General features: G+C 33.9%; 1 protein-coding gene across 1 annotated transcript; it reads left to right on the forward strand.

Annotated features, from left to right (window-relative positions):
• Positions 1–4,239: 4,239 nt before the first annotated feature.
• On the forward strand, positions 4,240–13,018 carry LOC117335333. Its single transcript, XM_033895267.1, has 11 exons — positions 4,240–4,812; positions 5,227–5,258; positions 6,301–6,470; positions 6,773–6,968; positions 7,352–7,480; positions 7,843–8,058; positions 8,792–8,903; positions 9,593–9,707; positions 10,282–10,324; positions 11,096–11,126; positions 11,362–13,018. The coding sequence occupies exons 1-11, from the start codon at positions 4,362–4,364 to the stop codon at positions 11,604–11,606; spliced, it is 1,740 nt and encodes a 579-aa protein (XP_033751158.1). The 5' UTR covers positions 4,240–4,361; the 3' UTR covers positions 11,607–13,018.
• The last annotated feature ends 3,040 nt before the right edge of the window (positions 13,019–16,058 follow it).

Here is a 16,058-nt window from a genome sequence, read left to right on the forward strand (position 1 = left end):
GCAATTGAATGTTTATACAATTTAGACTCCATTTGTGTTAAGTTGACAAGTGGTTGTAGACGCAACACACGTCACATTAAAAATTTAAAGTGTTATCGGTTTCTACGCTGGATGTTAATGGCAATGTATTTTTCATTATATCTTATTTTCATACACTGTCAAAAAACATGTTTAAGAAGAATAAACCACAATAACGCATAGCATTCCTCCTGAAGAAATCTCTTTAACAATTATTTATATCGTCAAAGTCCAACATTAAGAAAAATAGAAATATTACCTTGTAATATTTTTATTGTTAATGTTTTCGGTGTGTTATCAAAAGAATGCCATCCCACCGGACCAAATTTGGAATTGGTTAAATAAATTAGGTTGATGAAATCTTTGACTTGGTATTTCAGGCTGTTATTCTCGCAATCGCCATGGTATTTATCTGTTCGTCGAAAGCTCACCGGAAGGACTACATCATTCCACCTACATCATTGAAATTAAACAACGAGGACCTCTCGTATACAGGTATGCATTTGCTGATCAAATTACCAAATTACCATTTGGGGTATGGCTGGTCATATGATACCGTAAGGTGCATACTTCATGGATTTGTTTGCTTTATGAAAGAGATCATTTGTGAACGTCTTATGGTCGACATCATAATCTCATTTGGAAATATTCCACTTTCTCGCAAGATATCAAGTAAGACGTATCCGATGCTTAACCCAGATTTGACCTGGATCTGTATGGTTGATGTTGTCGATGACGCAGAAGACGCTTTATTTCCGAGTCACATGGACGTTTTTTTTTCTCCGATCTTTTTCGATGGGCTTCATGCAGTTCTAGATTGTTTGTTCGTAGTTTGCCCACGTCTTATTTATTGAGAGCTAGAATCATTGTTCCGTAATAGGGGTATGCTCTGTTGTCTTTGCGTATGAAAGCTAACCATGTGCGTAAATGATTAAACTGGTATTCTGTAGGTCGCCCACCACTAAAATACCCCGACTGCCCATGTGATCAACAAGAAACGGCAGTTCAGCGACAACGTCGTTATATGTTACGAATGGACAGAAAGTTAAACAGATTTATGAGGAAATTAACAATGGCATTGCTGTATGTCGTAATGCTTTTAGTGATTTGTACGCAGCAAAAAGTTAACGAGGTATTTGGACAAAACCTGCATCTGAAAAATATCCTGAAATCTTCCAAGGTACGTCATCATATCAGTGAGTTTTAACGCGTGACAGGGGAGCAAAATCGTAGCAAAGTATTTGCCCGCTGTTTCGCTATGATAATTTCGAAAATATTCTCATTTCTTCAACATGAAATGATAAATCAAGATTGTCAACAATCAGATTAAAGTACTTATTGCACACCGAAATATTTACTTATAACTAAAATTTCTTTTCGATATTGAACGATAACAAGTGCATGTTTGAAGCAAAATATTCTTTGGATGATAAGTAGAAAAACGGTTTCAACTAGAATATTTTGTTAATATTCAGAACTACGCCGTATTGCTGAATCCACGCATTATAAATATTTTTAAAAATATCATCCAGATCGACACAAAGGACGATGTCTGGCAATATATAAAAACTGCAGTGTTGACCGGTCTCTCCCCCACCGAGTTCTACAATGGTGACGTGAAGCCTTATAATGAACTGAGATATATTGGGGATAATTACAGAATGGGACCAATACGCCTGCGCCAAACTCGAGTATCAGGTAAAAACAATTAGAATAAAGAGTTACCAAACGCGATACTCAACTTATATGGAACGAGGACGAAAAAGGTGTATAAATGGCAGGGAATGAAAAAAGACAAGTATTGACTATAGACTTGCTTGCCGAGAAATGAAGATGAATTTTAATTTCTGGTAATGTGGCAATATTGTCTTTAAACGAATTAAGACAGGCGTTATAAAGTGATCATAAAGGAAAATAGACGTTATTATTAGGTGAAAATTATACAGGTGATAGGCCGGGTCAGACCTTTGGACGATTGAGTGAGATGGTAAAATATTTGTGTACCATTGGTGGTAGCTCTGAATGTGAAGAATGATAATGAAGGCAATCATTTCTTTTTGATTTGAGATTCGGGTACTTTTCTGTACATCCGATGTTCCATTTTGCTCACCTACCTAGCAGACCCTAATGATTAAAATGAACATTATTCATTTTCAAGGTCAATGTAACGCTCCATCTTTGATGAAGGCACATGGAATTATATGTACCCCTGATTTCGACAAAGACTCAGAAGACACTGGGGACTATATGGAAGGTACTTGTATTTGTTAATGTTATCATGATAGCTTTGTGTATCTGAAACGACGTTTATTGGAAATTAATGTAAAATGTTTTTTGGCTCTTTAGGTACAAGTTTGTTTCCTTAATTCCTGTCCCTAAACCCTCACCTGATATTTCTAATATGCAATATATATATATCCATGTAAATTGTTATTCTTTATATTCTGTCCATGTCTGTTAGCACTGGTACATGTACATTGTTTCTGTTTGCTGGAGATTGTGGAATTAATTTGTGTGGAGGACGTTGAAGATTTTTACGTTACTATGTATTATCACATATTTTGAAGCAATGCATGAATATTTTTGTCTTTAAACTTTGACGATATGTAATATTTTTGTGTTTATTTCTTGACTGTATTTAATAGTTTTGTCCTTATTTCTTGACGATATGTAATATTTTTGTCCTGTTTCCTTGACGATATGTAATATTTTTGTCCTTATTTCTTGACGATATGTAAAATTTTTGTCTTTATTTCTTGACGATATGTTAAATGTTTGTGCTTTAGCTTGCATAACATCTTTAACGTACCCGAATGAAAATAAGTGTACTTGTTTTTTGGATTTTCTAGCATTAAGGAATAAGATATAATGACCATGGACGTTGTTCAAAATTGAAAAATCGAGAATGAAATATGAACCTTGAATATTTTGATACATAAAGCATATTTTATTCATATGAGCTCCAGCCGGCATCTCTGTCTTAGAAAAGTTTATTCATACAAAGCAATATATGTCATCTTTCAAAATTTCATTATACACATAATAGTCAATGTATAATTATTCATTATTCATCACAGGCTGGGCCTCTGCTAGTTCTGCTAATCAGAAGACCGACACATCACCGTTTAGATATCACTATGACAGCGACAAGGAAACGCCACAATACATTGGACATTTTGGAACATATGGTGGCGGTGGCTACCTCGTTGACCTAGATTTTGAACCCACGAAGGCAGTCGATATCGTGAATAAACTGCAAAAAAATGCTTGGCTAGATGAACGAACGCGTGCGTTGTTTATTGAAGCATGCCTCGTAAACAGCAACAACATGCTTTTTAGTCAAATTCAAATTGTGCTTGAATTTCCAAGTATTAGCGGAATACACACAGACTATTCAGTTGTTTCCGCCAATCTTTACCCGTATAGAGATGCAGCAGACTTTGTTGTCCTTGCTGTGCAATTTATATTTGTCATCACAATTCTAGTCCGAATTGTGTTGTTTGTTGTCAGAGTTCTGCGAACCCGAGCTCGCTCGCTCATCACTTTCGGACAGATTGTTAACCTGTTTGATCTAGTGGCTTCAGTTGCCGTCATTGTTTGCCTTGTGATGAGGTTTACAAACACAATTGCAATCCTAAATACACTTCGGCATGATATAGGTAAGGGTTAGAATACTATTAAAATAGTAGTTGATTAATAGACAGGTTACACAACGAGTGGTTCTGCGATATGGAAGTTATTTCACAAGAGTAAGTTATTTTATAAAAGACACGAGCTTCAGCGATTGACATTTGTAACGTTTTAAAAAAAAGCTTACGAGTGTTAAATAAATTCCATATCTAAAATGACGAGTCGTGTGACCTGTTTCTCCCACAATAATATCGACTTGAATCAATTGATTGGTTTTAATTCCCAGAAAACAGCACAAAAACTTTATCAGATACATATGTTCCAGGTATACTGATCACTGCCTTGAATAATAAACTGTATAGTGTTTACTAATAAATCGTTATTATATTTATTAAGAACACTTTATTTCAATTTCAGTTTGGTCTTTTGGGGTTTAAACAAAAGATAAGTTTAAAAGAAATAATATTTGATTCTAATTAAGATCTCAGATGCTTAATTCTACCATTGATAGAAAAAACTTTGATGTATATCAAAACTCGACATGAAATCGATATAACGATTAACACTTATCTTTTTACTTAACAGGTTTCTATTCATCTTTTGGATATATCTTTGAATGGGACGAATATTTTTCTGTCTTTTTGGGAATCGTCACCTGTACAGCCATACTACGTTTACTCCAACACTTGTCATTTAACTACCATTTCTACCTGATGTACAGAACGATCATGGCGTTTCGTCTTGAGCTTTTCCAGTTCTCGACACTACTCATGTTGTTAATGGTTGGATTTTCAAGTTTTATTTATCTTATGTATGGCCATATGGAGGGCAGCTTCAAAACTGTTATGTCTGGAATCTTAACCTTGTTTAGAATGACAATCGGAATGATCAAATTCCGCAACGATTTGGAGCTGGACGTGCTCGGAATTACCATCATACTTTCACTTTACGCTCTTGCCGTCACAATGGTTTACATTAATATGTTCACTAGTGCATTGAACTTTGGAATTACGAATATAAAAAGAATGATTGCTGAAGGGGAGACTTCATTTGAAATTCATCTAAATCAACACATTTGGGATCGACTTGCAAATGTACTTTCACTTTGTAGACCTTCAAGGACAGTCATTCATACTGAGACATCTGAGGGAACGGAACAAACAGGTATTGTTTTTGTCTTGACATGCATATGTACATAAATGCGATGGTGAGGACTTCATGAATGTAACAATAAAAATCAGACTGATAATTATTACCCTCGTAAAAAACGTATCTGGTACACTGGAATCGGGTTGTCAGTCCGTACGTCAACTTTGCTACTCATTCTAGCAATTTGTGCTACTCAGCGAAGGTTTCAAAGTACTGGCAACATATTCCGGGATGTATTTTTCTTCTTCTATATCAAAATACCATTTACTCTATCGACTGTTCTTATCACCACCGCCTCTTATAGTCGTGTTTTAACAGTAATTTCAAATGTAAAGTTTGTATCTCCCAATGTGTAACATTTGATTGATGTGTTACATGCCGGTCGTTTGGTGCAAATTATTATTAAAAAAAGACTGATTCTAATTTCAGAACCGAGGAAGGAGAAACTTAATCTGCGGCAGGTAATAGCAGCATACATTTTGTGATGTATATACAATCACATAATTTACGTTATAAATAATCGTTTAGAATATATATACATATTGTTTTGGTTGATATTGATAGAAGGTGATGGATAGAAGGATTGGTAATATTTCTTTACCTAAGTTACCTTTATCAATTGCATGATTTTAACCTCTAATGAGCAACCCATTTAATCAAACCCTGCTATTCTGATTTCAATTTCTATCAAGTGGATGATTAATTAAAAAAAAGAGGGGAAAAAAATGCTGATGCTACCCTTTTGGATTCAGTCACTAGTGTTGAGTTTGGTCAGCTTTGATATAAAGACCTTGGTATAAAAGCATTGTAAAAAATGTGCTTTGACAGATTCCTATTTTTATTTTCATTCAATAAATTCAAACATTTGATAGTGTTTCCTATTCTATAAACTATGATAATCCGATACGGATGAATTCAATCTAGACTGTACACACGTTTTTTGTTCAGTATGAAGTAGTACATGCAGGCTTCACATTTGTTAAAGCTAAAATAAATAAACTGGTTCCAGATTTTAAATTTTCCGGATTTTCTGAAAGTGTGTTTAAACAGGAAATTTAGCTTTGCCTAGAGCGAAAAATGGTGTCTCACAATCAAGGTAAGATCGCGGAAAAACTTAATGTACAACACATGTACAAAACAAGATTAATTCTGTCTTTGAGATAAAGATTATCAATTTCAAATAGGTTCCAGAAAAAAATGAAGAGAGATGTGTCGTTTTGCTATCATGACATTTTGCAGTTATTAAGGGTTTTTAAGCACTTATTATGGTTTTCACAGGTCTGAAAAACATAGAAAAGTTTACTTATCCTTCAGAGCTATATTAGAATATCAAATGTTGTATATATTTGAAATACTTTATTATGAAGGGTTAACAGGCTATGTTTACATATCTAAAACATGTGCCTCATTTTTCAGAATTGGGCATGTTTACTGTACTCTGCTACCTAAAGTTCCATAATGTTACATTCCTCATTAAATGTATATATCTTTTTCTTAAATAAGGGTGAAGTCAGCGTTGAGCGATTCCTTTCGAAACTGTCTGAACAAGTGACATGTGACGTGCAACAGGAAAAGGATTTCTTTAAGAAAGCATTGTTACCTTCACGACACTTCGCTGGACAAAATTTTATCTGGAGTTGTCGAAGAGAAACGACTCACGGAGTGCAATACAGGTAGGAGATTCGCGACAATAAGAGCATGTTCTTATAAATCTGTTATTTTTGAGGCAAGATTTGATGTATTATTTGTATTGATAATAAATCCTTTTTAAAAATATAAATAAACATTTTAAGTATTGCTTATTAGAAGTTAAGTTGAGCAAACACTTTGCAAATGTATATTTTTGTTGACGTGTATTATTCGTTAAAGATGCATACGTTGTATCATGCTGTATATTTCACGCACATCTACTAAATTAGCTTCTTGCATCTAAATGTAATGTTCAATGCTAAGGTTTTTTATCATTCAATTTCAGATACTCTAACGACTGGATGAAGGGAGATAATTCATTAGTCCTAGAATTTCCTGATAAGAAAGTGGACTGTAGGATTGACGTAGAATGTATCCCGGAAAATGTTGCCATTCAAAGAGGGCTAATTCCCTATGGACAATCAACGCATCCGATTAGCCCACTTTTTATCGTCAACACCAAATACTATAGCATAAAATCGGTTAGTGGTTTTAACCGGGTTAGTTAGTAGAAATACGAGATTCTTGACATATTTTCAAGGATCACATGACTGAAAGTAGCATGTAGTGTTAGTCTGTATTTATCAAAGCTTCAATGAATATGATCGAGAACACATGTCGGAAATTATTACGTTGTATACTATAAACATTTTGACTTTTTCAAAATCAATAGTCATCGAGGAAAATAGCAAGACTATTTACTTTTTACATGTACATTGATTTAATACTCCCATTGTATAGAAATTCATCGGTGTATCCAGGTTTGTTACAAAAGTATATACATATTTTTGTAGATAGGGAAGCTGAATGAAGAATGAATATCCTCCTTCTTGTTCGAAATGTATGTAATTACTTTGTATTGCAGTGTAAAGTAATGGTCAAAGTGCAGTCCTCCAAACTGTCCACAAAGTCTGTATTCCTGATCATTGGCACCGGCGATCCTTTTTCCTGGGAACAATATACTACACAACATATCGCAGCGGATGAAAGAAATGTAACCATATCATTTTTTCATTATCAGGAAGGGGTTGTGTAGGCGATTAACCAATGACTAAATAATGACCGCTGTCCACTTTGGTCATCTTAGTGGTTGATGCTGAATGACGTAACACTCAATTGAGTGATGCAACCAACACATTTCAAATTGTCATTCATATATGTCTTAAAATGAATCACAACCTATCAATTAACGTAATGTATTAATTTGGTTTCATTTTTATAAAGAGTGTTATAGAATCTTAGCTTCTAAATCGATTGCTTATGATTATAGATATATCTTTTTTACACATATAAGTAGAAACGGTTACCCTTCGTTTTTCCATATATATTACAGTGATTGATGTTGGTACTCTTCAGGTATACTTGTCCGTATCTGTCCCGAGGTGCCCTCGGTACATTATAGCAGTACGTTCGGACCTGTGGTGTGACATTCCAGATGAAATACAACAGAAACACATTAATACGTTTGTTGTTACAAGTAAGAAAGCAATCATTCAACCTGGATCTACCAAGAACATGTTGCTTAGCTTCCCGAAGAATTCTGTGACATCAGACACAGTCATCAAAACTGTGGTAACGTATTTAAAATTATTTGTTTATCAAAAGCTTTGTTCATTGGTTCTTGAAATATAAAATTGCTTCACAGCCATTGTCGAAATAAACTAACAGCATGGTACAAAAGGCACACAAGCAAACAGCATTTAACCAAATGATTTAAGAAAAAAGAAACATGCAAATCAATGAATATTGATATTCGTCATGTAGATATATTCACATCGGTATTCCCATTTTGTTTTTGCATCTGGCGAATTCTAGAAAGATGTAGCTTGAAGCCAGGCGTGTTTGATGCTTGTTGATATCGCTAGCAATTATATTGTCTCATCCTAACTCTCATTTGAAATAAAACCTAGATTTGTTAGGCGACTGTCCGCGATGAAGTAAAAGACGCTTATTATTTCTGAGCACCTGGTATTATTATCATTGTACTTTGTCAGGTGTCTCATTGCAAATCTATATTTTCGTATATATCTCTTCCTCGTGTGTTTGTATTCATAATTTACACCATTTACTGTATATATATTACAACGATACATTCATAGGTGCTATTCATGTTTTTTTTTTTTTTTTTTTTTGTTGGTTTATTTTTTTTTTTTAATCCCCATATATGATGTTTGATGTATTAGACAACATTCTACAGACAAATTGAGTATACTTTTAATGCAAAATCAATTATGTTATTTATGATTTATATTTTGAAGAAGTTTTGTTGTGTAAAATACAATCAAGTTATTTTAAAAACTGCCAGATGGAGCAAGGCGATCCCTTTCCTACTCTTCACGTACTAGCCAGTGGAAAAGTTTCGGGACCTATTTTTGTCGAGTATGTCGGGAAGAGAAGAACTGATTGGCTGTCACTTGGTGAGTAATTTTCAATAACAATTTTCAAGCGACTGTTACCTCAATAACTTGGTATCAACACCTGTCGTAAAAAATGTACATAAAACGCAGGAAAAATAAGAGGAACGCACACTTAATTAACAATCCCGATTTATAAGTGACCATATGAAACAAAATGTTACATGGAGGCTAAATATTACAGGTCTTCATCAACAAAAGATCCTCAAAATATCAGCTCGAATTAACGGTATATCGACTCATCTTGAAGATATCGAAGGTTTGAACATTTATTAAAATACTATCAGAAATCATAAAAATAGAAGAGTGTTTTGTAACCCCGACCCCTTTAATCATCCCCGACAAATGTCTCTGTGTATAGATCAAACGTTATGTCGAGTGCAGTCTAATCTAAGTTTACCTGTTGCTTTTGTTTATTGCTGTCAATGTTAATATTTTGGCAATAACTTTCATGTTTAAAACATTCCGCTTCATTAGGAAAATTATGACTGCGCTTATTACAGATTTTCTATATTGTTTTCTACGGCGAGTACTGCGGGTATTCCAATCAATCACAGCGCTTATCAGGCCATATACATTTTAGGCTGTAAAATAAGCACATTTTTGGTATGCATAAGATAAAAGATGCGTATGTAGAATAATACGATACTACAATAAGCAGTGTATTTTATATATATATTTCATTGTAACAGAAAGTTTCATGGAATTACAAATACTGACAAAAACTGGAGATTTGGAATGGAAGAAAGAGAGCACAAGGACAGAGCGACATGATAACGTTGTTGAATTAAAATCCTTAGAAGCAGGGTATGTACGTTGTCACACTTTAATAAAGTATCGACCATTGCCTTTTAACATATTTCAGTAGTTGTTCGGTTGTGATCACCCCATCTTAATCCGGATTTTATTTGATTTGTATGGTAGTTGTCGCCAATGAAACAGAAGACATATACCCTTTAGTAACCTCAGGTCTTGAGCAAATTTTGTTCATAATTTATCAATTTTGAGTTCAAATTTCGGTTTTGTTATTATGTCGGTATTCGCTGTTGTTTTAATCTAAGAATCAGAACTTGTCCTTATTAGATAAATCACAAACAAATGTAAACTTTGGATTATATTGCATACACAGGAGAAATGTTGTTTACTTTCCAAAATACAAATTTCAAGGAAAATTATTGGTAGGTTATTAAACAATGCCAAGTGAAATCAATCCTTTAAACAAATCTTTGATACTTTCAAATTCGGTATTTACCTATTTTTTATGTAATTTGATCACAATCTAGTCATAATGAATTGACACGATTTGAACATGTGTCAGTTTATTTTATGTGTTGTCGCTCGTTAAGGTTCAATACACGTGTGTTTTGTTTAAACTCTTTAGAGTCAAAGCAGCCATTACTGTCAGCCTATCGGACTATAAAACTGTGAGTATGAATTTATTGTATTTCTCCTCATTTCTTCTAACAAAATAAGTTCTAGATGAAGCTCCTTGATGCAAAAGTGAAATCAAATATCACAACCACAACATACATGTTAAGAAACTAATCAAATCAGTTTGGTGCGTCTATCAAGAAAAAACTTTAAATGTTCGGCAAGCATATAAGGAAGAAACGTATACATTTAAATACAATATTATTAGTCTTCATATGCGCATGAGGAATTAGTTATACCCTAAGAAGTAAGATTTTTTTTCAAGATTTCCAAGAAGAGACCTGGTATTTAGTCTTTAATATGAATTACAAAAGAATTTCCCTCTAGTTTTTCAATAATGAAATGGTACAAAAGGTTTTGTTACGAATTTATATTCAAATCGGAAAAAAATACTTTGTTCGAAGGCAGAATCACTGAGCAAAATTAATCAAAATCCTATAGTCAATGCATGTTATTTAGAAATTACTTGATAATACTATCTTGATGAATATACATGTATTTACCACATACAGTTAACTTAATTTTGTTTTCTTACAATTACAATATAAGAACAGATAAGGAATTATTTCGTCCTTTGTAAAAGTTGTTTCTTAACACAATGTATCATACAAAACTGCTGTATTTTAAGAAGGAGGAAATATCAAGTATCCGTCTTAATCGAATAATCCTATTTTCCCCACTAAAATAAACTGGCGTATACCAACATCCATTATAGATAAACCATGTTGAAGTCATATTCTTCATTTGTATTTTCCTTGTTTTAGCTGTTTGCGGATGCCTCTAACCAACACCTTGGTAAGATATATTTTCATTGCATCAGATTCAGACTTTTAAAATGTGCACTATAGCTTTTCAAACAATTACAATTAAGCAGATGAAATCATATTAAATTGAAATAATTAGAAAAATGATATTTCCGTTATTGAATAATACAGGTATTATTTTATTGATTTAAAAAAAAAACTGGATATAATCTGTCAATATGTATTCTGCAGATTAACCATTAAAACAACTGCTTTGATATTGACAGAACGTGGGAGGAAAACACTTATGAATATATACAAAGGGTTAATACCAGCCAAACACTGGCGACAGATCGGGAAGTATATTGGAGTATCAGAACAACAACTGGCTAGACTCGAAAACATGAAACCCAGATCCCTGGAGGAGAAGACATGCTTAGTCCTGGGTCACTGGCTAAAGAAAAACAATGGGCGGGACCTCGGTGAAATAAAACATATTTGGGAAGTAAGAAAGGATACGATAAAAGTTTAAACAGCCATACTTTATGAGGTTTTGAACCATACGGCAATTCGCCTTGAAGAACTGTACACTAATATATGTCGCTTATGTTAGCACTTCTTGACAATTTTTAATCGAATTTAAGACGAAGGTTTTTACAACGCCCAAAGAAGGATAACTTTTACGAATGCAATGTACATTGTACGTTGTACAGTAAAGAGGAATGTGAGAGGAACCGAGTTAATTTCCAACTGGACGTAAGGCAGCCAAGGTACAAAGTATGCAAACTTGCGTGATTAGTTATAAGACACAAATAGGATGGAAAAAGTGTTATGCGGTACTAGCCATGTAGGTTAAGGGATCGAGTACTATAAATACCAGAGTAGCAAGTATATTTTTTGGATCCGTTTTTGTTCGATAATCCATATACAACTGAGTATCGTTCTTCAGACATACTTTAGGATACTTTCCTCATTTTGTTGGCAATTGTTTATTATCCGCGATACTTATGTCAGTATTTATGGTAGAAATGTACATCATGATATGTTTGATTGATTTATTTATCTTTCATTATTTCTGTAAACAATTAGATCTGGATGCTAGTTGAAATATATTGTTTGATGTCTGCCGTACAATAGGCCAATAAGGTTGCTACAGAAACACGTAGTAAGAAATGCTAGCTAATGGAATCATTTTATGTCAAACAATTTTGATGAGATGCATTATTGTTTGTTAATATTACTCTTGTGTCTATCTAACTTTTATGATTTATACTTTTATATTAAGGTGTATTATGCATTTATCGCAAATACGACTACCTAACCGATATATTGATACATTGTTCAATATTTTGAATGGAAGGTATATGCTGTAAACGTACAGATTTAGCAGTATTGCTATTCAAGTGCTTTTCGCGGTGGGAGCTTTGCGCTTATATTTGAAAGCGCTATTTATATTTTTATATACATTTTATATCAAATCATGTCGTTGTGCTTATTCCTCATTGCGCTACTCTGTTCCATTTTGATTGTTCGATAAAGTTTTAGTACGGACAGCCATCAACGTGTAATGATTTATAATCGTGGTTTATTTTAAATGACTTTTTATAAAAAAAAAAAAAATACCCCAAAAAACCCATTTCTCCTCTACAAAACTGGTGTCAAATTTACCATGGAGGCTTACTTAGTCACATTTAGCGATATCTAGATCTGAAACTACATCAAATCAATCAAAAAATACTACGGAAGCACGAAAACTTAAGTTGATTTAGCTGTTTTATCTTTTTTTCTGATATCCTAAAACATAACATCATGTCATTGGCAACCGATGTCGTTATGTTTCAAGTCCATTCATCGTCATCGTCAAACGAGTCTACAACTCCTTTCCTTTAGGTTCTCTAGGCACCTTTTGTCGTGTTATTTAAAATAAATGTGTTAAAACAAGTTTATGAATGTTTTAAGTGTTTTATTTGTTACTATATACGTTTTGTCAATTCTGAAATACGTGTGTACCATAAGCATAATTAATGTCGACTTAGAGGTCACATCTTTCGGTTAAGCGAGAAGTGAATCGGAGTAAACATGCGATAAACGTATTAAGCGTTATTAGACGTAGTTAACCATAGTTCAGCGTAGTGATAAACGTAGTTTTATTTTCAAAACACCCATGTTTTATCGTAGCTATGACCTTGAGATGACGGTTGTGACCGTAAGATGGATATGACCTTGAGACGACGGGTGTGTCCGTAGGATGGGTATGACCTTGAGAGGACGGGTGTGTCCTTAAGATTAGTATGACCTTGAGATGATGGAAGTGACCGAAAACGGGTATGACCTCGGGACGACGGTTGTGACCGTTAGATTGGTTTGACCTTGAGACGACGAGTGTGACCGTAAGATGGGTATAACCTTGAGACGATTGATGTGACCGTAATATGTGTGTGACCGTTAGTGCTGCTTACCTGAAATGACTGAGAGAAGAAGAACGTATCACTGCCTTTTTTATCACGTAACATGGAAATGCTCTCTGTGTGACGATTGGAAATTTCTGTGGGGCGCCTATGTCACACGAATATTTTAAATGTGTGGGTTTTTTCTTGAAAATATGCACAAACAATGTCTGACAATAATGCAAACAGTTTATTAAACATAAACAGACACACACATTTAAATACTCGTGTGACATTGGCGCCCCACGTTGGGCGCCAATGTCACACGAGTATTTTAATGTGGATTATTTTCTTGTAATTATGCACAAACGATGTTTTACAATTGAAACAAAGTTTATTGGACATAAACATACACACGGAGACAGTGACCTGAAATAAAAAGAACAATACCTAGAATACATACGAACACGTGTAAACGATGCCAATAATTACATTATTTAATACTGAACGCATTAAATATTCATTTAGGTATATTTTATATGTTTATATTATATTCTATTTTATTTCATAGTTACACTTTTAACAATATACATTATTTTTACACTAACTTTGACCCCATGGAGCCCGACCACGTGTATGTCCTATGTTAGATATTTTAACATTACGGGCAAGATATTTAAAATGCAAATACATTAGTTTAATGTGTTTTATCTATATCAAATAGCTAAAACATACTAAATAATGTATTTATATTATTTAAAGTTAAATAAACTTACCTTGTAGCACTGTGGCCGTAAAGCACACAGGCTTATACTGGACGTGTATATGGTGCAGGGTCTATAGCCGTTGTGGCTGCACTCACCTGGGCCTTGCCCAGGTAAGGTTTGCCACGTGCACAGGTATAGGGTCATGCAGGGTCAAAGTGACACACTCAACCAATCCTTGCGCTCACCTCTCATACGTCACAATAACAACTATATACACAGGTACATAGGACATTATATGACACAGGGACTTGTACAAACATTATACACGATACACAGCGGAAGTATCTATATACACCTTACATGTTTTGTCAAACTTTATTGAATGGTAAGATTTTATACTGCTGTTACTTTCAGGAATGTTAATGACTTTGAAAAAGCTCTGATTGTGCAAATATCCCTTCTAAGTAATGCTTTCCATATTTATCTTTTCCAAATAGCGTCTAGAGAACTCGTGAAATACTATTTTGGATAAATTTGATGTTTTTGTACAGTAACACGACATTAAATGTTCCAACATTGTCGTGCATTAGCTCTTGTCTATTCTTGAAAGATCAAACGAAAACAGCAAACGATTGCCTTAACACGAAAATGGAAAATTGAGTGACATGATTGCTTATCAGATATACAATTTACTAGTGCCAACTATTTATTTTGCTGATCAGCATGCTAAAATCCAATTAAACACTAAATTAAAGCTATAAGCTACATTTTGTTGATAATTACGAAATAATAAATCTACGTTGGCTTCACTTTTTTGATTAGTTAATAAGATTAGTTTAAAGACTATTGCGGTAGAAATCATTTCAGCACCTCATTAAATACCAAACCATGAATGGCATATTCCCAGTTTTATTCAAACAGAGCTCCGATTATTAGCAGGGCCTGGCCAATGTATTGGGTACGCTTAACTAGAACGGGCTTTACCTTGGGCTCAACATATTAATTACAATTATTCCATGTAATGCTATCGTTGATTGTTGGTGATCAAAGTAACGCACATTTTGTGTTCATTTACATTCTTGTTTCTAACAAAATCAAAAACGCTACAAACATAATTAATAGTCCCCTTAAATATAATGGTGAAGTGATGAAAGGGAATTTAAAGTAGTAATATGTATTCTCCATCATACCATACCTTTGTCGCAACAACTACAGTAGTTTGAATCCGAAGAATGACACTTCTCGGTGAATGGATGGAAAGCTAATTACATTTTAGTATTTTGTCGATAATGTACGTGTTGAAAAGTCTACTCATTATGTGCTTAGAAAATACAAAATGATAGAAGGATTTACATTTTGATATAGGAATACATGCCATACTGGTACAGTGGCAGTAGCATAACAGTTTAGAAAGTTTGGTTACAAAGATGTTAAAAAAAATATCATATTCACACTCTGATGAGACACTCCCGTTCTCTAAACTTGTTATTCATAGAACATTCTCAATATGTATACTAAGTTTGAGCGCATGGAACAATCTGAAAGTCCCATCCACTCAACATCCTTCCTGTTAACTTGTTGATGTCTTGATCTCCTGAGGGTTTCTGTCATGACCTTTTTTATTCGTCAACGGAAGTTTTTTTTACGGGATAACCCCAAGTTTTAGTTTTAGATCGCAGTACGTCACTACCACAGTTCTTTGCTTTTATCATTACTATTCAATTAAACGTTCCATTAGGAGCTTTCATTCAACCAATCGAGTATCAATGAGGACATCAGTGAAAATCTATGTTAATGATTATCAAAATACATTCCTATGTGTTTCGGAAACAGAAGTTAAAGAAAAGGTATGTGCATACATCTTACGTCAAGAAGGTTCACCACCAGCCT

This window comes from Pecten maximus, chromosome 10 (genome assembly GCF_902652985.1).
Source record: "Pecten maximus chromosome 10, xPecMax1.1, whole genome shotgun sequence".
Lineage (NCBI taxonomy): Eukaryota > Metazoa > Mollusca > Bivalvia > Pectinida > Pectinidae > Pecten > Pecten maximus.